The 27,957-nt window shown below is 44.5% G+C and overlaps 1 protein-coding gene across 8 annotated transcripts in view; it reads right to left on the bottom strand.

Annotated features, from left to right (window-relative positions):
• SYT14 (synaptotagmin 14) overlaps window positions 1–27,957 on the bottom strand; it is a 201,744-nt gene that overhangs the window by 12,690 nt on the left and 161,097 nt on the right. For all 8 annotated transcript variants that reach the window (XM_075595718.1, XM_075595723.1, XM_075595722.1 and 5 more), the window contains one exon: window positions 19,662–20,114. In XM_075595718.1, coding sequence (XP_075451833.1) covers window positions 19,662–20,114 — 453 coding nt within the window. The remainder of the gene's footprint in view (window positions 1–19,661; window positions 20,115–27,957) is intronic.

Genomic DNA, 27,957 nt, shown 5'->3' on the forward strand with positions numbered 1-27,957 from the left:
CGTACACGCTATAGGCGCTGCCTATAACACGTGGCCCTTTATCAGCTATACACTAAAGTAGGCTGCAGGGACTATTCTGCCACTGGAAGGTGTCTAATGCAATAGCACCTCTAAGTAAATACAAGTAAATGCAATAGCACCTCTAAGTAAATACAAGTAAATGCAATAGCACTCTAATTAAATACAAGTAAATGCAATAGCACTCTAATTAAATACAAGCCTTTATTTTGCTGGACAGGACAGAACGGCTTGATTTGAATTTTGAAATGTTTTGTGGAGAACCATTGAACGCCTCAGGGGAAACCCCGGTTACAGATCCCTTACAATACATCAACAATAGTCAAACTTGGTGATTTATATTTATAGTTTGATCGTCAGAAATACCCTTATTTAGTGTACTTGTAAGTATGGATAAACTGAACACATTAACAGTCATTATAATAAGGATGTTTATAAAAACAGAATATTGTTTCCAAGCTTTAGCCACGTCCTATGATGATTGTTTATTGAGTTGTTGTAGCAAAGGAGTTAATGTGTAATCATTATCCTAACATGTATGTGTAGCCATGCCTGGTCTGGCTATCAGTCTACCCTCCCTAACATGCAAGTCCTGGCAGTGTCAGGCCCAATCTGGGTTTTACCCACCCCAGCAGCATCCTTGAGTGACAGTGGTGGAGGTGGGACAGGGTCTGTGTTCTGCCCAATCAGGGGCTAAGACCTTGTACCCTCCCCCTCTGTACTAGGGAAGCTGCAACTCTAAATTAATTCAGTAGTGTGGTCTCGCCCTCTGGGGTGGGACTAGATTATCATCAGTCCCCAGCAAGGGGGCTGCAGCATAGCAACGGCAGATGGAAAGGCCTCAAGCCTTAAAGCTGACCAAGGGACCATCCAGAGGTCTGGGACCTAAAAGCAGTCTGTAATCGGTGTATATCTATTGTATGCTGATTGCTGAATACATCTGTCCCTGTTCAAATACACTCCTGGCCTGAGTCTGCAGTCTATCAGGGGGAGTAGGTGATAGTTCTTCTGCAGGGACTGCCTCCAGCTCTCCTGGAGACTGCTGAAGATGGAGGCGCTGATCTATAGAGAAAGAACTATGCTCTTACCTCCAAAAGCCTGTTCTGTTTCCCCACAACATCGGCGGAATCTCAGCTCTCCTGCAAGCCAACAGGTATTATGCACCACTACACACCTGGTAGCGACACCATCTTCCATAGGGTGGGGGAAGAGGGGCTACATATGTATTTAAAATGCCTTCTAGTGATTTGGTTTGTATATTGTACCACATTAGAGGATAAGGAAAAAGTTGCATTTACTTCCATAAGATTTGGCATAAAGATTCATCACAGTATAAAATACCATCCTATTCGCATGTGATTTTAAAGGACTAGTAAAACAAGCACTGTTATATCGCCAAACTTAGGTTTGAAAAAAATAGCCCTGGTATATCTCCAAACACGTCAAATTTAGACCCAGAGCTTAGTGTTTAAAGTTATGAGTTTCTGTAAGAGAATTTCAACGCCTATAAAAAAAATGTCTGGCAAAAGTGTGCGCTTTATATTATTCAAGAAGATTTTGAGCAACTATATTAAAAAAAACACTAAATCCTAAAATATGCCTAATATGCATGCAATCACACATCACAGAATGCACTAAAGAATGAAAACACATCTCAACGTGTGGCATAACTAGCCACCTATTTGTGGGTGGAATGAGCCCATGGACAGTGGAGAAAAGATTACCAGTTTAGCAACATTACTAACACCAGTTCAATTACTGGCCAACAAAGTACTCAACATGCAGCTATTCATTAATCTGCGATAGTGCTGACTGATTGGCAATATTGCACCTTAAAGAATAATCCCCTAACAGTTATTTTAGACTTGAAATTGGTTGTGAAACATGTATATATATATATATATATATATATATATATATATATATATATATATATATAGTATATATATATATATATATATATATATATACACAGTATATATATATTGTTCCTAAATAACTTTGTGCAAAATTAGCACTTTAATGACGACATTGTGTTTGTAGGCTAACTAACCAAAATATACTCCGCTCTGAATATCAGCTCTCCTACATGTCCTCTGTTAATAATGTGATTATGAAACCACAATCAGATAACCATCGGCAGCTTCTATACCTGTATTTAGCGAACCCGGAGGAAAAAAAAACCATTTTCATTTTTCACAAGATACAAATAAGTAGAACAGTTACTTTAGGACTGGGTGAATCTTTCTCATGAAGCCAATCAGGGAAAAAGGAAACCAAAAAGCTCCTTGAAAAAGGATCCTTGAAAAAGAACGCTGTGACGTTCGAAACGCGTTGGATGGGTCTTTTGTCACATTAAAGTGCCCTTTTAATCATTTTTTGTCCTGGGTCCTTCCTGCTCCGTTTGTGCTGGTGTGCTTTTTGGTCTCCTTTTTCCCTGTATTGCATTGAGTAGCTGCACAGCCTGCCTGCCTGCCTGCCCTACCAGGATGTGAGTATTTGTATATTTTTCAGGGGAACCTGCCAATGAGACTGATGGTGAGTGGGTTGCACCACACACCACCTGTCTTCAGGAGGATAGTACCCATTATATCATACAATAGGTACTATATCAATTGTTAGTACCCTGGTATAGTGGTCTGGCTTATTATCATTTTGAGATATACCTGCATTTGAGCGCTTCAGCTATTTTCCACATCATGAAGCCAATCACACAGATGTTTTTGGGCCAGCTACATGGAATTGTGATTTTAAGTTTTCCTTAAAAAAAAAATAATAATAATAATAATTACAATTTTCTTCGTTTTGTTGTTCCCTCCGTGCTTCACCTTATACTCTCCGCTTGTGCTTTTTTGACGTAGCTTCCACAACAACACGGTCGTCTCCCTACTGATCATGTTGACCTATGGTACTTCTCTACAAAGCATGTACTGTAACATCACATCGTGTGCCCTTCCAGCAGCAAAAGCCTTGTTTGGAGTTCTGAAACCCAAATGGTTTACTGTCGCATGGCTCTACAGATGCAGCGGCCATTATTTTAACAAATCATGGGGCGTATACCTCGGAATACACATGTCATGGCGCGGGATTTCTTCCAACCGTACCGCCTTAAGACGCGAGTGCAGGCGAGTGCAGAAAATGGCATTTTAGTGTTCTGATTTTTAAACACCTGAAATTGACACAGTAGCACAGTACTGTACACATTACAATTCAATCATTTCATTGCACACAAAGAAACAGAATCCATGAAATTCAAACAAAGCAACCGCGATAAACACATGTGCCTGGGGCGATTGGCCGCGTTAATGCTGTGTGGAGTACAGCAGCGCACACGAAAACGGCGCCGTGATTTGTTAAAATAATGTCCGCTGCATCTGCACATCTTTGTATGTGACCCATGCTTGATATTGATGCATTAGTTCTTTGAAAAAGAACCCGTGCTTCCTGGGAAGTGTGAACTAATCTTAAATCCCTCGAAAACTAAAAGGATTGCAAAACCTACACGACACATATGTCCCCCTTCAACATGAAGCTGCTGCACCATGTTGGAGATTTTAGCCCCATGCTTTGATGTGAACGTTTCTCCAACACTGCCAAGCGGCATTACAGCAGTCATTCCGGTCATTTGCCCCAAAGTGATTAAAACGAGAAACTGCCATTTTTCTAAACTCGCAAGGAACACGCACTGAGAATTACACACTTCTGTTGCCGCTGGACATTATTTGAAGTTAGACAGAGAAAAAAGAAACCTGGGATGGAAGAGGCGCCAGTAAGAAGAGGTATTACAGTAATCCTGCAAATAGTTTAGCCCTGCCTCACGATATCATATTTCCTGGCTTTCCTGCTTTAATGCAAACATCATTTTTATGCCAGAGCTGATGATTTCCCTTCCCGCACACTTTGACAGCTTTCTCTACCCTGCAGACAGGCCCTTTTAGGTTATATGCAAGCTTTACCTTAGGTAATTATACAGGCCTTTCAGAAAACCGAGCAGGGAACAATCCATTTCTATCTTTAGTCTCTAGGCCTGACTAATTATCAGTTAACTTTACAGCCACATGATCTGACCAGATTTTAAAATACTTTCAACGTTTTATTTGTATTTTTTTTTTTTACATCTGGATGCATTTCTTTGGCTGGAAACAAAGCAATTTATTGTATGCTCGGTGACATGTGGAGTTTAGAAGAAAAGATCATCTGCAGGGTGCTCGGCTAATCTCGCATCAACATTTTCCATAAATTATTGAGACCGTGGCTTCCATCTGATGTGGTTACCATTGCTTTAAATTGCCTACATGTTTAGATTTCAGAGAAAAGTGAACGTCACAAACTCCTATTTAACTTTGAAAGGCGAACCTTCCCCCCACAGCAAAGCCAAACGAGGCAATGCATTCATGTCGCCCTAATACATGGGAGGGGTGGCCAATTTCAGTCCTTGAGGGCCACCAACAGGTCAGGTTTTCAGGAGATCCCTGCTTCAGCATAGGTGGCTCAATTGGTGGCTCAGTCGAAGACTGCACCACCGGTGCTGCAGCAGGGATAGCCTGAAACCTGACCTGTTGGAGGCCCCTGAGGACTGGAGATGGCCGCTCCTGCCCTAATACAATACTGGTGCAGAAACAGCATAACATTTGTCATAGAGAAAAAGCCCCATTGCGTTCTGATCCATCTGGTGTCACTCTGGTTTTTCTCGTTTTTGCACCAGTTGTATTGTATTGTATGTCTTTATTTATATAGCGCCATAAATGTACATAGCGCTTCACAGTAGTAATACATGTTGTAATCATATAAATAACAAATAATATAAATAACAGATCATGGGAATAAGTGCTTCAGACGTAAAAGTAACATTAAGGAAGAGGAGTCCCTGCTCCGAGGAGCTTACAGTCTAATTGGTAGGTAGGGAGAACGTACAGAGACAGTAGGAGGGAGTTCTAGTAAGTGCGTCTGCAGGGGGACAAGCTTTATGTATCATGTGTCCAGGATTATCCACAGTGCTATTCATATGCTTCTTTAAGCAAGTGTGTCTTAAGGTGGGTCTTAAAGGTGGATAGCGAGGGTGCTAGTTGGGTACTGAGGGGAAGGGCATTCCAGAGGTGTGGGGCAATCAGTGAGAAGGGTTTAAGGTGGGAGAGGGTTTTAGATACAAAGGGGGTAGAAATAAGACATCCTTGAGAAGAACGTAAGAGTCGGGATGGTGCATAACGAGAAATTAGGGCTGAATTGGACTGTGCGATTGTGAAAAACAACCCCATTTAGGCCCAGATCCACAGAAAGGTGCTAAAGTGTAGCAAGTTCATGTGAATGGGAGGGAATCGGAAAGCTTAGCACCTTTTGTGGATCTGGGCCTTCAATGCTTTTTTTGGCGCCGAAATAATACCAATTTTACAGCGGCACAAGCTGGATACAGTTGAAGTTAGCATTGCTGCGCCCCTTATTGCGAGACATTGTGTTAATGCCAACATGATATGTAATGGTGCATTTACGCATCTGCTATTGAAAACAATCGTAACAAGGGTGTTAAAAAGAACAAATAGTTTGTGTTATTTCGCATTAACGTTGTCAGAACGTCTGCTACAGTACATCTGCATCCTGGGGGCTATTTATCGCCGGCCTCATGTAATAGGAGTACTGAATTTATCAAAGGACACAAAAACTGGGAGGTATTTATCGCCTTTGATACATCTGCTGTTGTTTTTTTCCATACGTTTTGCTAAATTAGGGACTGATAAATAACACAGATGTTACACTGCTTAGTCGTGAAAACACAGAGGGTGATGAATAATGCACAAATAGCACTGAGTCCAATAGGACTTTGTTTAATAAATCAGATGCTGCTGCACTATTGCAGCGCCTGAGAAACCTTCATCAGGCACTTTATCAAACTCTCTCTGCTGCAAAACTGGTGTACAAACTGCACTAGATTGATCAAATGTCATTGAAAACAACAGGATTTGGGGGTTGGGGGTGGGGGGTTGGAAATCATATCCTTATTACCACGGAGTACAATCATGTCAACCCCAGGCAAACACTGTAACGTGATCCTGCAGGCACCAAAACAACTAAAGATTCGCCTCCTCTTTAAGGCATATATTTTATATGCACCTAAATCTAAATCATGCATAGCAAAATGTATACCACAGAAATTGCAATACAAATGACTTGCTCTGGGAAATGTGAACATTTACACACACTGCAATACCTAATCAGATCAAATATGATAAATATTGTTGAGCAGGACCTGTGAAAGGTTCATGCAAAATTCATAAGCGAGAGAGATTTTTTTTTATTGTAGATAACAGCAGTCAGGGTTAAGAAAAGCATTGTGATGGTTATTGCTCAAGTGAAATCCTACAGAGCATTGTGACACTGAAGAACACTGAAGAACACTGCAATACAATGAGAAGATAAAAGCTGCTGATCCTCCAAGATACGAGTAAGAAAATCTCATGCTTTATCCCCTGCTCTATTAAAGAAGGGCGGTAAAAACGGGTTTTTTAATGGCGGTTCAATGTGGTTTCCAATGTGTCTATTTTAAAGACGTTCAATATATGGTAGGGATATGGTGTGAATCAGTTAAACTACTCAATTCAATGAATATTAACAAATTACAGAGAGTAACCTGAACCCCGGGTCCTCTGAAGCTGATCTGTGCTCCCGCAGCCTCCGGGGACCACACTGTTCCAGAGATATTTGTAGATTTTTGTGCCAAAAAAACCCAAGCAAATTATGGCCGTGGGGTTCAACAGTAGAAAGTCCCGACATCATCTCCCGATGACATCGTAGCTTTTTATTGGCCAGGGGAGCTAGGATGACTCGGCAGCCATATTGCGTCCACTGGGCAAGTATTTTTGCCCAGTGGGTAAAACCATTTATAGCTCAGGAACCAGGGGGGCCGTGGATCGTCCTCAAGCTTCACATAACCCCCCAAAAAACTGCCCCCCTTCCGCAAAAGAAACAAGCATCGCAGACTGGTGCTTTGAACTAGACCAAATGAGATTATGGTGTGTTAAAACGAGACAATGGACGTTAAAATCAGTGGATCCCTGATTCTGTACTTCCATGGGGTTAGACTTGTATAATGCAGCATGCAAAAGCTCCAGGGAGTCCATGTAAAAATGTATATGAAGCAGAGATCAACATGCCCAGGGTCCTCACTTCCATGTTACTCACACACTGCGTGTCCTCTATGCGAGCCTACCCTGGCTACCGTAGCATCCAGAATCAAGTTAAAGATTCTAGTTCTCATATACAAAGTTCTTCACAATGCAAACCCTCCCTACATCTCAGAACTAAATGACAAGATACTCCCCCACACGTCCTCTATGCTTTGCCCATGACCTCAAACTCTCCTCTCCAACCTACGACCGCGGCCCCAGTGCGTGCACTGTGCGAAGAAACACCGCCCCTCAACGAGGCTGGGCCCAGTACACACCTTCGTGCGGGATGTTCAGCCGCGCTGCACTACACAAAGACGTAGAAATTGAATTTACAGTTTGCGACGGAGGGGTGGCCACGCCCCTGCCGGCGGTTCAGCCAATGAGGGCGAACCAGCTGCGTGAGGTCATGGCCACGCCCCAGGAAACCTCCAGTCACGGCCCCCCCGTCGCAAACTCTGCAGGCTTGTCCCAGACTGCAGATCACGGTGAAGCGCTGTGCACGCGCCGCACCCCCGCCAGGCGCGCGTGCTACAGAGCGCGTGAACAAAAACATAATGTGAAGCAGTCTGGCCCTACTGCGCACGTGGAAGCGCAGATGGATTTGGAGGAGACAAATCCATTTGATTTTCCGCGCGACGGCCACGTCACATGAGCCGTTTGAACCAATGAGGGCGAACCAGCCTTGTGGAGTAACGGCCACGCCTTTCCAGAACGCTCAGGCTTCTCTGAGCTCCATGGGGCAGGCCCCAGTCACCGTGAGTGGGCGCGCACAAAGTGTAATGCGTGACCGCCTTGGTCAAAATACAAGATTTTTGTATCTATCTGTCGCCCATATAAATCTCCGGAGCCTGCTGCCCAAACTGGACGAACTAAGGGCATGGTGCCTTATGCATACACCCAAAGCCATCATTCTTACAGAAACATGGCTATCCCCTAAAACCCCTGATGCAATATCGCCATTCAGGGATACTCCATTTTTAGGAGAGATAGGTCAAAGAGAGGAGGGGGGGTGTTATTTTATATTGCAGACACCTTACAATTTACACTGTTAAATTGCCCACCAAGCCCATCCTCTTTTGAAATTCTAGTTGGCAAAATCTGCCTCCGCTTTTCTAAGCCAATCTTGCTTGCTGGCATCTACCGCCCCCCTAAAGCCCCTCTACAATCCCTGACTGATATCACCCAATTTCTTGACTCCATTTCCTCTCTGAATGAGAAGAGTGAGCTGCTAGTTCTTGGAGATTTCAACTTCAATTGGCTTGACCCTAAAAACCACAAAATCCAGATACAACTCAAGTCACTTAACCTATCACAACTCATTTCCCAACCCACACGGATAAACCTGAAATCACATAACCATTCCTTGCTAGACTGGATTCTCTCCTCAAACCCCAGCAGAATCCAATCTTCAGGCATCCTTCCTGACATTTTCAGTGACCATGCAATAGTGTATTGTGCAAGGAAAATTAAAACACCCCAGTCAAGCCCTAAAGTTCTCCTCACTAGAAAATTTAAAAACTTTAACCCACAACAGTTTCTGGATGACCTTACCAACTGCCCATGGCATAGAATCGATTTAATTCCCGACCCTGATTCTGCGCTCGATTATTTCCAATCCGAGTTCTTAAAACTCTGTGATACCCATACTCCACTACGCAAAATAAGGGTACGGGGGGCCCACCTTCCATGGGTTACAACTGACCTTATTGCACTCTACCAGCTCAGGGATACCTTGTGGAAAAGCTACAAAGTAACTGGCACTACCAAGGATCTCAATCACTACAGATGCATGCGGAACATGTGCACAAGGCAAACAAGGCATGCAAAAGCACAATATTACTCTGACAATCTCCACCAAAATACAACAAACCCAGCTAACTTCTGGAAGGTTATCAACAATATATTCCAGCCTCCTAACCATCAACAACCAAGTAATATCACTAAGGGGGATATTACTCTGACAAACCCCACTGACATTGCAAATGCATTCAATGATTACTTTGTGGGGTGCGCCACTAACTTATTAGCAAAACGCAGCCCAAACCACAAACCTGAATCTCATCCTGGGAGTACCGCTATAGTCCCCACCCCCTCCCAACACTGCCCACAATTTTCAATTTGGCCCAGTATCTGAAGAGGAGATTATACAGTACAAGCGCTCCTCAAACTAAAACTAAGCAGCCAATGCGGACCTGACTTACTACAATCTAGGTTCCTATGACTTGGTGCCCCAGCCATTGCCAAAACAATTGCATCCATAGTCAACTCTATCCTGTCTGCAGGCCATATCCCTAAGACCTGGAAAACTGCCAGAGTTGTCCCAATCTTCAAAAGTTGGGACAAAAACACTGTCTCAAACTACAGGCCAATCTCACTTCTCCCAATTCTATCCAAAGTCATGGAAAAATGTGTCCACTCCCAATTAAGCAATTTCTATACCAAGACAAATTTCTCTAGCCAATTCCAATCTGGGTTTCGTCCCAAACACTCCACCGTAACTACCCTGCTCAAAGTTTGCAATGAAATCCAGTGTGGAATGGAACGGGGACAACTCACTGGTGCAGTATTCCTAGATTTTGCAAAGGCTTTTGACACAGTTGATCATGCTATCCTGCTTAACAAACTCCAGAGCTCTGGAATAGGGAAGCATGCTTTAAACTGGTTTCAGTCCTACCTATCAGGAAGATCCCAACATGTGTCCATCTCCGGCTCTAACTCCAACCCCCTGGATATCACCTGTGCTGTCCCAAAAGGCTCTGTTCTGGGGCCCCTACTCTTCTCAGTGTTCATTAATGATCTTCCCACAGCTTGTAAGGAAGCCTCAATACACATGTATGCAGACGACACAATCCTATATGCACACAGCCATAGCCTCTCTGACCTTCAACACATACTTCAGCCTGACTTTTTGAGACTCGAAAACTGGATTTCCCAAACCAAACTGTTTTTAAACACTGACAAGACTGTAACAATGGTATTTGGGACCAAGACTACATGTTTAAAGCTTCCAGTGACTGAGCTCCTGATTAGAACCAATGCTAACACCACCCTAACCCCTGTCACTAGTTTTAAATACCTGGGCTTATGGTTTGACTCCCACTTAACATTCGGGATGCACATTGATACCCTGACAACCAAGACCTATGAAAAACTAGGGGTACTTTACAGGAACAAATCCTCCCTAAGTCTCCTGGTCAGAAAGCGTATCGCACAGCAGATGCTAATGCCAATTATTGACTATGGAGACATAGTATACGGCTCGGCACCTCAAACCCACCTTAGCAAACTTGACACCCTCTACAATTCAATTTGTCGTTTTGTTCTCCAATGCAACTACAACACACATCACTGCGAAATGCTCAAAGAACTAGATTGGTCATCACTAGAGTCTAGGCGCAAAGTTCACCTTTCCTGTCTTGCCTTCAAATACCTTCTGGGCAAGCTACCCAGCTACCTGAACAAGCTCCTCACCCCTACCACATGCAGCACCTATCACCTGAGATCAGACTCCAAAAGACTGTTCATGGTCCCAAGGCTCAACAAAGTATCCGGATATTCCTCCTTCTCCTACCGTGCACCCCAAAACTGGAACAACCTACCAGAGACTCTCATATCCACCACCAGCTTAAGTTCTTTCAAATCTAAGGCTGTCTCACACTTTAATCTGGTCTGTAACTGTTTCATACGCCCATAATATATATTTTCTTTAACTGTGCATGCAATGTCTTGTATATAATGTATACCCTGTTCATTTATGTAACTGTATTTGTAACCATGTATTATTTGTTTTACTCTGTGCCCAGGACATACTTGAAAACGAGAGGTAACTCTCAATGTATTACTTCCTGGTAAAATATTTTATAAATAAAAGAAATACATTTTGGCGTGGCGGCCGAGCATTGGCCACGTCACGGCGGCGGTTCAGCCAATGAGGGCGTACCAGTCGCGTGACCCCCCACCCCGCCGGATCTCCTGCTCTTCACTGCAAGCACAACCGCAGACCACAGCTTGACGCACCGGCGCGTGCCCCCGTGACCACTGGGGCCGTAGTCTAGGAGTTCGCTCAGGCTACACCACACCCAGGCCAGCTGGCAGTTTTCTGGGGCTCAGCACTGCCCCGGCTTGTTGAGAGAAGGCAGCTGCATCATCATCCTGATATCCACAAACTTTCCCTCCTGCCTCTACCATAACTCCTGCTAACAAAGCAGCAAAACATGTACAATATTATATGGTTTTTTTTTAAATAAATCAGTTCTGTAGTATTAGATAATAGTGACTGTTTGTATTTTTATTTAACTGTTAATGCCATTTTAATGAGTTTTAAAGCATCCTTTGTTGTCTATAGCAGGTTTTAGCCCACCTCCCAAGCAGTGCAAGATCTTTGCAACACTTTCCTGTTTGGGATAATTTGTTGCAAATGTTCCCAGCAGTTTGAGCAGCAGACTGTAACAATAGATGTTACCGTAGTAATATAAGGATACATTGTAGCTGCTTACTTACACTGACTAAAGCAGCCATTATGTTAGTCGCACAATCAGGATTTTGACAGATTTATAACAGGAGCACCAAACAATTACCAGTAAGAAAGTAGAATTATACATTGCCACATGCTTTACATATACAAACTATATACAAAAGAAAGGGGGGGAGTTGGAAAGTAGAATTGCTGCTTTAAGAGCATCCTACAGTAGCTGTTAGATTCATGACAAGCATCTTTTAGATAGTTACCAACCTCCTTCTCCTACTTTAGCTTGTTTCCTTTTAGATTGCAAGCTCCTTGGAGCAGGGCTCAGTTTAAAGCTGCAGTTCAGTCTTTTTTTTTTTTTTTACATTTATTTTTTTACTTCAATAGTTTTATGTGTACAATCTCTAATTAGCTAAAGAACAGTATAGCTGCAGGTCAATTCGTTCTCCATGTATTGATAGGTCGAAATTTGGTGACATAATTAAAGCTGGGATTTGTTTATAATCTGCTTGTCTGTCAGTGGAAGCTCATGAATATTCATGAGCACTCCTGCACTGATGTGTGCTAGAGGGAGGGCAGGGCTGACAGAGGGGTGTGCCAGGGCTTGTGACAGGACATGAAGGGGCAGTGCCTTAGCAAATGGCTGTTAAAATAGAATACAAGAAAATTGGTCTTTCAAAGTTGTTGTTTTTTAAAACAAAAATGCTAAAAGTATTTTTTCTTACTACAGAACTGATTTATTAAAAAAAACACACATGCAGGATATTGACTGAACTGCAGCTTTAAATGGCAGCCCGGTGTTAACCTGTAAAATCCCCGTATCGCCCTTTACCACAGCAAGCTAAGTGCTAATTATATCTGTAGTGTGCTACAGTACACAAATGATACAGTGTGACCATAAGGTAATAATATAGCAGCTTTTCAGGAATATTGTATGCTTTTTGCTTATTTAGTCACACACCAGTTTCCCCCTGTAATAATATAGATATTCAAATATATTATAAATGTGGTTTCATGTACAGACAGGGGATGATCTTACTGAGGCCGCGCGTATAGTGCCCGTGCCCGGCGACGTCGCCCAAAAACAAATACATTGCCGCCACCGCGTGCCCTTATAGTAAGCGCGACGGCGACAATGCAACGGAGCGACGTCGCGTCGCCAAAATTGGAAGCTGGCAATATTTGATTTTTCAAGGGCTGTCGCCTCATGTGACAGCCCCTGAACCAATCAAATGCCAGAAAGCCCGTGACGCCACCGCAAAGCGAAATATAACTTTCGCTAGCGGTGACGGGTGGCGTCACCCGCTGCGGGCACTATACGCGCGGCCTTACTCTTGCAATTGAGATTTGATTTACCTTATGGATCTTGGATGATCCTTTTATAAAGGCTGTTTGACAACCTACAGTAGGTATCTCTAATATATTATTAGCTTATTATGTATTTTACAGGTTATAAATATTACTCATGCACATACTGTATTGTGAGGTTTTAGTAACTAAATATGTATTGTGTGTATTTTGATATGCTTCTGTCATTCCTGTTGATTTATGGATTGTACGGATATCCACTTCATGTATCTGCTACAGATCCCCAATACCTCCACAATGTTATATTTAGCCATAGAGAAACACCATTCAGGGCCTTATTCCATATGCTCGGAAAGGGGCGATCGCACCGTTATTGCATGAAAACCCTCTCTGATTTAGCTGTATATTGAATTACCACCTTAGGGAGTTGCTCGTTAGACTGCGATGGGGCGTCTTTGTGATACCGGTGTAGTGCCCCAACTGAAAATATAGTAGTTTTTCTGAGTGTTACAAAAGAGCAAACACAATAAGACAGTGATTACATATTAATGATAAGAAAGCAATGAGCAAACGATACAAGGCTAGATACTTTGTCATTGACCAAGTTGTAGCAACTATAGTATTTTAATGGAAATAAAAGCCTTAAAAAGGTCGACGCTCCCAAGTTGAAAACAATGGGTTTGTGGTGAGGATTTTCGTTATTACCGTTGTATTCACTAAGAATAATGTATTTCTATAAAGGCATGCAATATGTTTATTCTCAATAATATACCGGGAAAACGCGCTCCCTTGGTGTTAAATAAAGGTTGCAATAAATTAAGCATTAACTCATACAAATGTGTTAATCAGTGCTTGTCATGGAGAGTAAGGAGAGAGGTGAGTGGGAGATACGCGAGTCACACTTTTCTACCATATGGTTATGTAACCCCTTTCACACATGATGCTTCCAATGCAAAACAACACTTTCAGGTACCAAAAGGGTTAACATACAACATAAACATTTATAAACTAAAACATGACATACGTGCAAATATGAAGTCTCTAGTAGCCCAAGTGGTCACTTAGTGATGGCTTGACCATGAATAACTGGCGACTTGTGCTTCAGAGGGGTTATTTTAATTCCTTTTACATTGTTAATAGAAAGTAGTTTTATCACCGGATCTTGGTTGGCTAGTCTCATCTTGCTTATGTATAAAGTGGCCTCTGTATACATAGGCAGGATAGGCCAGCCTAGGGCAGGTGATAGAAATTTATTTTTTGGCGGTAGCCAAATATCGCAAGGTATAGGTGTTTAGTGAATAATAGCACGTGAATAAGTAATTAGCTGTGAATTCCTCATTTACATGTGCATTTGCATATGCTGCTGTTAAAATGAACTCTGACATCGCAGCAGTCAAAAACTCCTTCTCATATCTTTAACTTGACATCGGTGAATAGTACGAGAAATAAAATTGATGTTAAATACTACTAATGTTTTCATTTATTGACCTTTAGTAAATCCTCATTTTAGGCCCAGACCCAGAAAGCACTATTAACTCAGGGCGCATAACATCATGTTATCAAACCCCCCGCCCTCATATTTCAGGCTCTGGAGTAAGATAGCGCCCACTGTAGTTATGACCTAAGTAACGCATCGTTGGATCCCTGTGTTAACTATAAGTGGGCTCGGGAACATCTCCTTGGCATATCTTTAGCACCGACGTATCTTATACTAACGCAAGGACCCGTTACGGCTAAAACCAGAACTTAACACTGTGCTTTGAAGATACCCCTTGGCACTTAATGATGCGTTAACGTCTCGTTAAGTCAATAACAGAGCTTTGTGGATCAGGGCTTTCGAGTTTTAGATGTAGGAATTTTGCTAAGAGAGGCATATTACTGCTAACTGAGCCTGCTTGCCTCAGCCACCGTGGAGAAATAGGAGGAGCTGAGGAGGCAATGCACAAAGACAAAATGACGGCGGCGTGTATGGCGTTAATTTACGCCGTATGATGTAAATTTCTGTGGCGGAAAATCTGTATCAAAATAAAAAAAAAAAAACCTTAATGAACAAGTTTCTCACATTTGATCCGTCCATAAGTGAAACAAAAAAACAAACAGAATTACTTTCAGGCGCTTGATACGTAGCGTTTTTCAGAAATAGATATATACGTACTCGGTTAAGTGAAAATGGGGTCTTTTAGACCATTTGTTGAATATATACCCGAGGAAGGGATAACACCCCGAAACTTTGTGCTCTGTCGATCTTTTGCATATTTATTGAATGGTCTAAAACAGGGGGGGCTCAAATCCAGTCCTCAAGCCCCCACAATAGGTTAGGTTTTCAGGATATCCCTGCTTCAGCACAGGTGGGTCAATCATTTCCTGCTTCAACATAGGTGGCTTAATCCGAGACTCAGTCTTCGACTGAGCCTCTGATTGATCCACCTGTGCTGAAGTAGGGATATCCTGACAACCTGACCTGTTGGAGGGTGTTGCAGACTGGAGTTTATCACCCCTGTTTTAGACCATTTATTAAGTATACAAAAGATCGACAGAGCACAATGTCTCGGGGTGTTATCCCTTCCTCAAGTGCATATTCAATAAATGGTCTAAAAGACCCCGTTTTCATTTAACTGGGCGGTATATGTATTTTTTGGATGAAAAGCTTTATGCAGTGACAATTTGTGAGAGATTCCGTCATACAGATACTCAGCACTGTGAGAAATACCTGGGAAAACGTTTCTACTTCAAAAGAAATCATAACGAGCGCGCAGGGAAAGTTATATCATTTTCCGGGCTTGATATATAGCCCCAAACATAATATGAAGTACAGTCATTTAAATAAACAAAGGCACCTCCGAATGCAGAATAAATTGTATGATCCATTATATCTCTTGCTGTAAATTGTAGTGTTAACATGCTAGGCACACGTTTGATAGGCTAATAAATACGTATGGATTTTGGAGCATAACTTTACATTTTTCACCTCATCACTATTTGTGCATTATGTGTGTAACTATTATTGGGCAATTATACCTTTGAAGTTAAAAACGGCACCTCTGACAATCCGTGTTGTATATGTCCTTTTGTGTTCCAATATCAAATCGCTCAAGATAATAGTAATCTGCACAGAGCCAGTGCAACCACTAGGCTCCCTAGGCGGTCACCTAGAATGGCACAATTTGGGTGGCGACAGGAGAAGAGGAGGACGATGACCGGCAGAGGAAGAGGATGGCGCTGGGAGCTGAGCAGGACAGTGAGAGCGGAGGAGGGCGACCGGGTAGGGGCAGGCCCCAGCGATAATCCCCTGGAAATCTTCACTGATTTGAGATTGGGGTGAGAATGAGGTGGAGGGGGAGTAGGAGAATGAGAGGAGGGGAGTAAGAGAATGAGGAGGAGGAGGGGTGAGAGAATGAGGAGGGGGTGGGAGAGAATGAGGAGGGGGAGTGAGAGAATGAGGAGGGGGGGGTGAGAGAATGAGGAGGGGAGTGAGAGAATGAGGAGGGGGAGTGAGAGAAAGAGGAGGAGGAGGGGTGAGAGAATGAGGAGGGGAGAGTGAGAGAATGAGGAGGGGAGTGAGAGAATGAGGAGGGGAGTGATAGAATGAGGAGGGGGAGTAAGAGAATGAGGAGGGGTGAGAGAATGAGGAGGGGAGAGTGAGAGAATGAGGGGAGTGATAGAATGAGGAGGGGAGTGAGAGAATGAGGAAGGGGAGTGAGAGAATGAGGAGGTGGAGTGAGAGAATGAGGAGGGGGAGTGAGAGAATGAGGAGGGGGGGTGAGAGAATGAGGAGGGGAGTGAGAGAATGAGGAGGGGGAGTGAGAGAATGAGGATGGGGGAGTGAGAGAATGAGGCTGGGGGAGCGAGAGAATGAGGAGGGGAGTGAGAGAATGAGGAGGGGGAGTGAGAGAATGGGGAGGGGGAGGGAGAGAATGAGGAGGGGGAGGGAGAGAATGAGGAGGGGGAGGGAGAGAATGAAAGGGGGAGTAAAAGAATGAGGAGGGGGAGTAAGAGAATGAGGAGGGGGAGTGAGAGAATGAGGAGGGGGAGTGAGAGAAAGAGGAGGGGGAGTGGGAGAATGAGGAGGGGGAGTGAGAGAAAGAGGAGGGGCAGTGAGAGAAAGAGGAGGGGCAGTGAGAGAATGAGGATGGGGGAGTGAGATAATGTGGAGGGGAGTGAGAGAATGAGGAGGGGGAGTGAGAGAATGAGGAGGGGGAGTAAGAGAATGAGGAGGGGGAGTGAGAGAATGAGGAGGGGGAGTGAGAGAAAGAGGAGGGGGAGTGGGAGAATGAGGAGGGGGAGTGAGAGAAAGAGGAGGGGGAGTGAGAGAATGAGGATGGGGAGTGAGAGAATGAGGAGGGGGAGTGAGAGAAAGAGGAGGGGCAGTGAGAGAAAGAGGAGGGGCAGTGAGAGAATGAGGATGGGGGAGTGAGATAATGTGGAGGGGAGTGAGAGAATGAGATGGGGGAGTGAGAGAATGAGGAGGGGAGTGAGAGAATGAGGAGGGGGAGTGAGAGAATGAGGAGGTGGAGTGAGAGAATGAGGAGGGGGAGTGAGAGAATGAGGAGGGGGAGTGAGAGAATGAGGATGGGGGAGTGAGAGAATGAAGATGGGGAAGTGAGAGAATGAGGAGGGGAGTGAGAGAATGAGGAGGGGGAGTGAGAGAATGAGGAGGGGGAGTGAGAGAATGAGGAGGGGAGTAAGAGAATGAGGAGGGGGAGTGAGAGAATGAGGAGGGGGAGTGAGAGAATGAGGAGGGGGGGTGAGAAAATGAGGATGGGGAGTGAGAGAATGAGGAGGGGGAGTGAGAGAAAGAGGAGGGGGAGTGAGAGAATGAGGATGGGTGAGTGAGATAATGAGGAGGGGGAGTGAGAGAATGAGGAGGGGGAGTGAGAGAATGAGGAGGGGAGTGAGAGAATGAGGAGGGGGAGTGAGAGAATGAGGAGGGGGGGGTGAGAGAACGAGGAGTGGGAGTGAGAGAATGAGGAGGGGAGTGAGAGAATGAGGAGAGTGAGAGAATGAAAAGGGGGAGTGAAAGAATGAGGAGGGGGAGTGAGAGAATGAGGAGGGGGAGTGAGAGAATGAGGAGGGGAGTGAGAGAATGAGATGGGGGAGTGAGAGAATGAGGAGAGTGAGAGAATGAAAAGGGGGGAGTGAGAGAATGAGGATGGGGGAGTGAGAGAATGAGGAGGGGGAGTGAAAGAATGAGGAGGGGGAGTGAGAGAATGAGGAGGGGAGTGAGAGAATGAGGAGGGGGAGTGAGAGAATGAGGAGGGGGAGTGAGAGAATGAGATGGGGGACTAAGAGAATGAGGAGAGTGAGAGAATGAAAAGGGGGGAGTGAGAGAATGAGGATGGGGGATTGAGAGAATGAGGAGGGGGAGTGAGAGAATGAGGAGGGGGAGTGAGAGAATGAGGACGGGGAGTGAGAGAATGCGGAGGGGGAGTGAGAGAATGAGGAGGCGAGTGAGAGAATGAGGAGGGGGGAGTGAGAGAATGAGGAGGGGGGAGTGAGAGAATGAGGAGGGGGGAGTGAGAGAATGAGGAGGGGGAGTGAGAGAATGAGGAGGGGGAGTGAGGGAATGATGAGGGGGAGTGAGAGAATGAGGAGAGTGCGAGAATGAAAAGGGGGGAGTGAACAAAGATATGCTCTTCTAACTTTTATAGGGGAGACACTGGGATTAAATGGCTATTTTAACCTTTAGAGTGCTGGTCTTCCAGGTCATGTCATCACTCCAGGAGTGGATCATCCGAGCTGCCAGGGCCCACAAACCCATCACCAACAGTCCCAGGACCAAGGCCAGAAGTCTACCCCTAGGCCCCAGGTTGTTGAGCGGAGGGATAGGGATCAAAAGGTTAAGTGGAAGAGGGGTGTTGCCTAGAAAGTGTTGAGCTAGAAAAGGGGGTGCTGAGCATCGGGGGATGCAGAGGTTAGGGCCCAGCCATCCGCCCGATTCTGGAAGTGGCATCCCATCCAACTTCTGGGTGCAGCCAGGATGGGACAGTTAGCCCAACGCTCCCGTCCGCATATGGCGGTCCTGAGTGCCCATGCTATACTGGGTATGTTATAAGGGCACTGTAAAGGTTAAAAGATACGATGGGCGTTAAGGTACCCCTAGTGAATATGGCCCTTTAAGGTTATGGTAGGGAAAAAATAAACATACCATCAACATACAAAGACAACAAAAACAAACACTATTAATCCAGCATAACCTTTATGTGGATTTAAAAAAATCCTAATTTCACTTTCTTGGTGCAATTCGAGTGAAAGGAGAAAGCCGCTGTATTTGAATGGGTTGTTACTCCAAAAATTTTTTTTTCTACATGTACAGTCAAACATGCAGTCAGTGTGATGCATATCCCTTTTCACACAAATCCCTGCGCTGTACAGTTTATAATCTCATTGTTGGTGCCAGAGGCACAAGGAGATTAAGTGATTTGCACATGGTCACAAGGAGTTCATCCTTGGCTTCAAACCAGCTTTGAGTTGGCACAGCACACAATGGGGTCGCATCACTAGTGATATCACCAGTACACCACAGGTCATCAAATATGGCAGCACAAATTACTATTGAAATTGGCTTAAGTATTAGGGGAAATGTCTGGAGAGAGAGGCTTGTTCTTTAACCACTGTATTATTTTAAAGACTGGAACAAAATTTGGGGTGCTCGCCTGGGACGTGCATATTTTTGTCTGATATGTTGTAGTTATGTTGTTTTCAATACTTACCGAAAGACTGTAAGCAGGTTCTAATACCACAGGTACCGACAGCTTCCCTTGAAGATTTAATTTGGTTAGGTAGAATATCTTTTCCCCGACTATCCTTTCTTTTTTCATACGGCGTACCAGGTACAGTCGAAACCGAACTGCATAATTTCCAATCATTTCAGACTCTATGTGATTAAACTTCAAGGTTTCTGTGAAGATGGGACAGGGTCCCCGCTGGATACCAGTTTTAGCTCTCTGTTTCTTCATGGGTAGAAGAACAATGTGGACTTGCCACGAGCTGCTATTCCCAGTCCTGTTATGTGTGGGCAGGTCGGTGACAGCTGTCGCCGTAACTAGAAGTTTCTGTTCCTGTGAATCATAGTCAAAAGTTACATCCAATGTGCCGTATTTAGCTGCTGGCTCCGGATCAAAAGATTTAGGAAGCTGTGAAGATGATCCTCTGGCTGACATATCCTAGAAAAAAAATAAATTGGAATGTATGAATTTATTTATTGCCCCTCGCTTTCAGATCTTTTACGAAAAGGAAGGATTTTTCAGTGTTGGTAAATATGCAAAACATATTAACTATTAATGATGAGAACATTATTTGTAAGTTGGCAATTAACATCTTAGAGCTTACAATAAGCTAATGTTGGCCCAGACTTGTCTATTAGGACATATGCTTTTGAACAAGGTAACAATGACCAGATTATGAGACTTCAGAATAAACCTGCCAGAAATTCATTCAGTGAATATATTATATCATTTTTACCCTTCGCTAAGAAAATGTCAAAATTGACTGTTAAGTAGGTCCTGAATTAGTGGTATAGCTTGAGGGCATTGTACATCCCTTGGGATTTTGCGGTACAGAAATAAATTGGAAATCTGGCGTAGTGAGCTTTTATCAATGGAAAATTATTGAATAAATGTATGAGAGGGAAATGATGCACTAAGGGGTCTGTATCCAGTGTGGAACGCTACTTGGACATTTTTATTCTGCACCTGTTTTACAGTATTTTGCTCCAGTTTTGCCCCGTCTGCCCTAGTTTGTGACTTAAAGATTGTCAGTAAGAGGCGTTTTTGGAGGATTTATGGTTCACATTTACTGTACCACATTCTGCGTCTCGGTGTCATTCTTTTTCCCTTTTATCTGTGCAGGAAAAAAAAATCTGCATCTAAAGTGGCTTAAGTCTTAAATTCTCCACCAGACATAAGAATCTGTTCTTACATATGACGCAGCCCTGCTCCAAAAAACAGAGCCGTGCACAAAGTACTTCTCTATACACAGACCACAAAATGTCTCACTTACCCCAAAACACATCTGAAGTTCAGAACCCATATCAGCAGACATTCTGTACCTTAATATATGGTATTGATCTCTAACAGGAACCTGCCCTATATCATTATTTATTATGCAACCCCTAGTGTCCTCATATCAGGACTGTCTTAACTGGACATATGTCAAATTACTTATTCACGCATTCATTCTTGAATTGTTTTTATAAACATCGGTTATGTTTTTTGGTTCACTGATCTGTGCACTTAATCTGTGCCCATTGGTATCCTACTATATACGTGTCTGTGTGTGTGTCTGTGTGTGTCTGTGTGTGTCTGTGTGTGTGTGTGTGTCTGTGTGTGTGTGTGTGTCTCTCTGTGTGTGTGTGTGTGTGTGTGTGTGTATGTGTGTATGTGTAGCAGGCAAACCAAATAGCACAATAAATGTGCCTTTACAAGCCCAACGTTTTGGGAAGCTGAAACCTTGAGCTAATAAGGACACATTTATTGCATCATTTGGCGTGCTTGTTTTGTTTTTTAACCTTTCTACTGTACATAGTGCAGTCTAGCACGTTAGCAGTAGCACCCACTCCAACCTTCTGGATTATTACTGCTATTGTGTGCCCTAATATAGATATATAAATATAGATATATATGAAAAAGTGGGATACCTGTGGATATGGATTATATATATAATATAATATATAATCCATATCCACAGGTATCCCACTTTTTCATTAAAGGGGCCAGAGATGGCTCCAAAACGTGGGTTCCCTTGGATATGGATTAAATACCCTTTTTTCATCATCCTGTAGTGCTGTGTCTCCTTCCCTGGTCTTTTGATTTTGGTGAAGTATCTTTATGATATACCATTTATGATGCGCACACTCTCTCTCTCATATACAGTATATATATATTTGTCCAAACTGATGGGTGCAGATGGAAAATATTGGGAAACATTTGAAAAACATTATTTATAGTGTACGATTTGAATTATACTGATATCGTATTATAAAAGTTTGGCATTTATCACTCACAAGTAAACTTTTGTTTAGTAGCCTTTAGCTCTTAGATGTGTCTTAAACCACCTAGTTCTTCTCCTTTTTTGGGTTCTTGGTCTGTAGAATAGCCTCAAAGAAACACACACAGGAAGCAGATCATAGTATGCTTATATTAAGAAAATAGGTATCCAAAGATCCTTTCACTCACAATATTAAAATCTTGGTTGTATTCACAGAGTATACTGTGTGGTTTGTGTCCTCTCACCATGGAGCACTCAACCGCGATGTTACTTCCAGGTCTGCCTCTCCCTTGACATCAAAAAGAACCCAGACTGCACTCCAGGTCAGTCTCACCAGTCAATTGTGTTCCCGTCCCTATGCGTTTCGCAGCTAGGGCTCATCGCTTCTTCAAGGGTCCCTATCTGTGAAACGCATATGAATGGGAACTGCAGAAATTGGTGACTGGTGAAGCCAGCCACCCGGGAGTGCAGTGCGGATACTCTGTGACGTCAAGGTGGTGGCGGACCCAGAACAAACATTGTGTGCGTGTGCTCTCTGGTTAACGGATGGGAGCCGCACACATCATAGTCTGTGAATACAATTTTAATGTTGTGAGATGGTCTCTGGATTCCTATTTTCTTAATATAAGGATACTACACTATGGTCTGCTTTGTGTGTGTGTGTGTTTCTTTGATCCTATTCTACAGACCAGAACTCAATAAAGGAAAATGAGAGGTGGTTTAAGACAGTCTAAGGACTAAAGGCTACTAACAAAGAATTTACTTGTGAGTGCAAAAACCTAATTTTGATAGTACCATGTCAGTATCATTAAAGTACTACACTATAAATAATTTTTTTCACATGTTTTCTTATATTATCCATCTGCGCCCATCTGTTTGGTGAACTGTGTATTTTCAAGAGGACGATTCTAAGAACTCCTCGGGTTTTAGAGGCAGCATTTAGAATATACTGAAAGTGGATATCATTTGTACACTTTTTAGCACTTTTTTTTGTCACTGTATATTTTATTAGAACTGTGAATTATTTGAATTGCACACATTTTATTTTAAATATATTTTCACACCTTTTTAGAAGTTATTTGTCTCTTTTTAGCGCCCAAGGGATTATAATATATATATATCCTTATATTTTGCATATTTTTACTATAGCTCAATGCTCTACTGATATGTCATTGATGATGTACTTAATCACAGCTATAACAGAGGCTCTTTACATTTGTATGCCTTTTTTTCTTACACTACATTTGATATCTACGTGCACAGTTTTGAAACCTCTCTTTCTGTTATGGGGTAGCTATTTTTCCCTATGGATATATGATATATACCCGTATAATTGCTTCCATCGAGATTAGGCAACATCTCTCTTTTAACCCCTGACCACTTTTCACTGCCGATTACCTTCGTTCCCCTGCTTACTTCATTTTATTATCCTAGTGTTACAATGTAAGCTATATATGGTGTGGCAGAGTCAGAGACACCTTCTATGTCAGCAGAAGTTCCAACGTGCTTTCTTATCAGCATGATGGGGATAACCTCTGCGGCAGAAGCTTCCAGGTGCAACCAATTAACCTGACCTGCAAGGTTTAAAAGGCAGCCCCACTGATTAGCCGTTGCCAAGGACAGTGAGCCGCCGCCCATTTCACCCTTATGGTAAGTGATTAGCGGTAGCATTAGGGGTTAATTCTAGGGGTGTTAGGGTAAGGTTAGGGCAGGGGTGCGCAAACTTTTCTGTTCGCGCTCCCCTGTTTGCCCCCCCCTCCCCTCCTTACCTGCTCTCTGGCGGCGTCATATGATATCATGTGACGCCACGTTGTCACGAAGAGCCGGCTGAGAGCAGGTAAGAGACGTTGCAGAGGCCTCGTGTCTCCCCCGGCATTTAAATGAATGCCTTGGGGAAGAACGCGGGGCCTGTGTAACTGCCGTGTCCCACCTTGAAAATCCCACGCCCCCCAGTTTGCACACCCCTGGGTTAGGGTAATGGGTAAAGGCAGGGGTGCTGAACTCGTCCTCAAGGGCCCGCAACAGGTCAGGTTTTTCAGGCTATCCCTGCTTCAGCACAGGTGGTACAATCAGTCCCAGTTTCAGGACAGTTTCAGGACAGGTTGCCCAATCAGAGGCTCTTGACTGAGCCTCTGAGTCACCTGTGCTGAAGCTGGGATATCCTGAAAACCTGATCTGCTGGGGGGCTTGAGAACTGGAGTTGAGCCCCCCTGGGATAAGGTTAGGATTTTAAATCTGAGGTATAATTAGGGGGGTTAGGGTAATGGCTTAAGGTTTTTATGGGATAAGGTTAGGGGTTTTAGGGTGAGGGGTTAACGGGTTAGGGTAAAGAGTTAAGGTTAGGGTTTTTTAGTTTAAGGGGTAAGGTTAGGAGGTTACGCTGTACATTACCTTGGTGGAAAAACATATGGCGGCTAAATGTCCCGGCGGCTAAACAGCGGCGGTGGAGAGGCAGCTGCGAAAGGTCCTAGACGGGCCTCAGAATACAGCCAGTGGGAGGGTTTAGAGAAGGCCATCTACCTGGAGTCAAGACACAGAAAGTCTGCCTTGGAAAGTACTGTGCTGATTATGTATTATACCTGTGAGGGTAACTTCTACCCATTGAACTTCTACTACACATTTTGTGTTTGACTGGGAACCAGCTTAGCTGGCAAGTGATAGTACGTAGTGACATTATTTTGGTTAGTTAGCCTCCTGAGTGGATTAGGTTTCTTTTTTTTTTTTTTTACTTTGCCTTAAAGAGACAGTGTACCCCAAATGTTGTTTGAAATTTGTGGACAAAATAAACGACAGTGAATAATACTCCTGTGGAAACAGTTTATTTCTCACTGATCACTGGTCATCCTGCCACAAGTGGTGGCAAAAACGTGATCTAGCATAGTGAGCACAATAATAGCATGGGAGACATTTTAAGAACCCTGCTGCAAGCCACTTCCGTTCAGCAGGAAACGAATCGTGTAGCAGCTTAAGGCCTCGTTTATAGTGCATGCTCGCATGTGTGCGTGACGTAGCGCGCGCGAACCATGCACTGGAGGCGATAGGTAGGGGTGGTGGAGTCGTGGCCATGACATCACGTGAGAGGTTCGTAAGCCGAAGGTCAGGGCTGGCAGCAGAGTTGCGTAGTTGGTGAGAATGCAGTGGTTGAGGCAGGAGGTACATGGCCTGGTCTGGTAACGAGAAGACAAAAGGTAAGTGTGTTGCAAGTACTGAAACTTTGCTCGGCAACTTCCTGCTTACTGGGCTGTCCTTTTAAAGGAAGCTGCCAGGGGCAAAAATTGAGGATCCTGCCACAAAGGGTGAGCTAGAGCAAAATCCTGGTTCAGACAAAACCTCATAGAAACCTCCCCCCCCCCCCCCGCCCTCCAGAATAGATCTCCGGACAATTTAACATGGGCTTGTCGGGGAACCACTGGTGGAAACCTCGGATCAAGGAGGAAGCGTGAACATCACTAGCCTTCACCCAAAAATTCTCCTCTGGACGTATCCCCTCCAAGATACAAGGTACTGGAGACTGCCTCGAGCCCTACGGGAATCCAGGATCTGACGAGTTACATACTCCACTTGGCCATCTACTGGAACCATGCCTGGAAGGGTGGGAGCAGAAGAGGAGTTGTTGCAGGCTATCACCTTTAGGAGAGATACCTGGAAGACCGGAGGAATCTTTAGGGTATCTGGTAACTCCAATTTAAACGTGACCAGGTTTACTTGTTTCACAATCTTGTAGGGACCTATGAACCTGGGCCCGAGCTTCAGGGAAGGACTCTTCAGACAGATGCTCCTGGTAGATAACCATACGAGATCTCCAACCTGGAACTGCGGGGCTGTCCGCCGATGCTTATCCACATGATCCTTCTGCTGAAGGGAGGCTTTAGTTACGTTGGCATGAATCCTCCTTCAGAGAGACTTTAGCTCCCGGACCTTGTCTTCCGCCGCGGGACCTCCAGATATGGAGGTGGACGATGGAAGAGTAGAAGAAACTGCTGAAATAGTCTGAGACAGTGGAAAGGCTCCTGGAAACAAGTAGATTGGGTCATTAAATGCCTGATGAAGTGGTATCTCCTCGTTTTGCTTCTTGTTGAAAACTTCCCCAAAATCCTGGTGTGCGAGGGTAAGGCCATCGGGAAAAGATACAGACAGCAGTGGTAAATCAGAGCTGGAACGAGGTACAGGCAAGCAAGTCCCATGACATCGCTGGCCCCAGGTGGTCACTTGCCCCGTTAACCAGTCGACAGTAGGGTTGTGGACACGCACCCAAGGGAGACCTAACACTATAGGTGCTGAGGGTGCGTTGATTACAATGAAAGAGAGTAGCTCATTATGTAGAACTTTGATGTTCGGTACCAGGGGAAGGGACTCATGTATGATGATATCGAGTCCTAAGGGTCTTCCGTCGATTGCTGCAATCTCTAACGGAATCTCCAAAGAGTGAAGGAGAATTGCGTGCTTTTTGGCGAATGAAAGATCGAGGAAGTTACCGGCTGCTCCGGAATCCACAAAGGCCTGAGTAAAGACTGAGGCCGAACCCCATGAGGGAAAACGGTAAAAGAATCCGGGAAGGCACTGAGGGAGGAGGGATGGTAGCGATGTCCAGCAAATGTTCTTCCAACTTCACTGGACACAGGTGTTTTCCCAGTCCCATGACGATCGGACAGTCATGGATCCGGTGGTCCTGGGACCTACAATACAGGCACAATCCCAAGGTACAACTCCTGCTTCTCTCCTGTTCTGACAGTCTGGTAACACCCAGCTGCATAGGCTCATCATCTGGAGTTGACGGAGAAACGAAATTTGGGGCCAACCGAGTTGTCGGGCTCCTAACAGCACGGTACTTCTCAGACAGGCGTTCCTGCATTCTGAGATCGATCCGTATGCCAAGAAAAATTAACTCCTCAAGGTCCTTAGGGAGGTCCTGACCGGTTAGCTCATCTTTTAAGTGCTCCGAGAGTCCCTGCCAAAAGGCTGCTACTGAGCTTCATTATTCCAGCCGGTCTCAGTCGCAAGGGTACGAAACTCAATGGCGTATTGGCCTACCGTGCGAGTTCCCTGGCGAATCTGCAGGAGTGAAGCTGAAGCAGAAGATACACTTCCAGGAGCGTCAAACACCAATTTGAACGTATGGATGAAAGCAGGGGAGTCGCTGAGCAAGGGCGATTCCACCTCCCAGAGTGGGGAGGCACAAGCCAGTGCCTCACCAGTGAGAAGAGAAATGATGTAGGCCACCCGGGTTCGGTGCTTGGTGAACATGGACGTTTGTAATTCAAATTGGCTAGAGCATTGATTAAGGAATCCCCTGCATGCCATAGGGTCATTCCCCGCCCACCCCCCATACCGTTGAGGAGTCAGGATCCGAGGTTCTCTGATCACAGGAGATAACAGGAGCGGTATTGGAACCGCATCTGCAGCTTTCAAGTCCGGCTGCTGGGTGCCAAAGTGGGTAACTTAGTCCTGCATCGCTTCACACATCTGTGCCAGTTGTTGATCATGTAGGGCGAGGCATTGCTCAAGATCACCCAAGTACTGTTCTTGCAGGGTAACGGCTCATCCTACCTCAGCGGGGTCCATGTTTGGGCCGAGCAAAATGTAACCATGCTCGTATCAAGCAGGAAACGGACCCGCAGGGCTCAGAAAGGAATATGAAAGAACCAACCTGAGCCGAGGGGCAGAGTCCTGATAGAGTAGTGAGTCGTAAGCCGATGGTCAGGGCTGGCAGCAGAGTTGCGTAGTCGGTGAGAATGCAGAGGTCGAGGCAGACGGAAGACAGGGGTGGTCGAGGTACGTAGCCGGGTCTGGTAACGAGGAAGACAAAAGGTAAGTGTGTTGCATGTACTCAGCATGAACTGAAACTTTCCTCTGCAACTTTTTGCTTACAGGGCTGTCCTTTTAAAAGAAGCTGCTAGGAGCAAAAATGGAGGATCCTGCCACAGAGGGCGAGCTAGAGCAAAATCCCGGCCCGGACTCAGAAAACCCAGGACGGATTTTGCAAAACCTCATACATAAGCAGGAGGCTCCAATGGGCAATTA

This window comes from Ascaphus truei, chromosome 4, assembly GCF_040206685.1.
Source record: "Ascaphus truei isolate aAscTru1 chromosome 4, aAscTru1.hap1, whole genome shotgun sequence".
Lineage (NCBI taxonomy): Eukaryota > Metazoa > Chordata > Amphibia > Anura > Ascaphidae > Ascaphus > Ascaphus truei.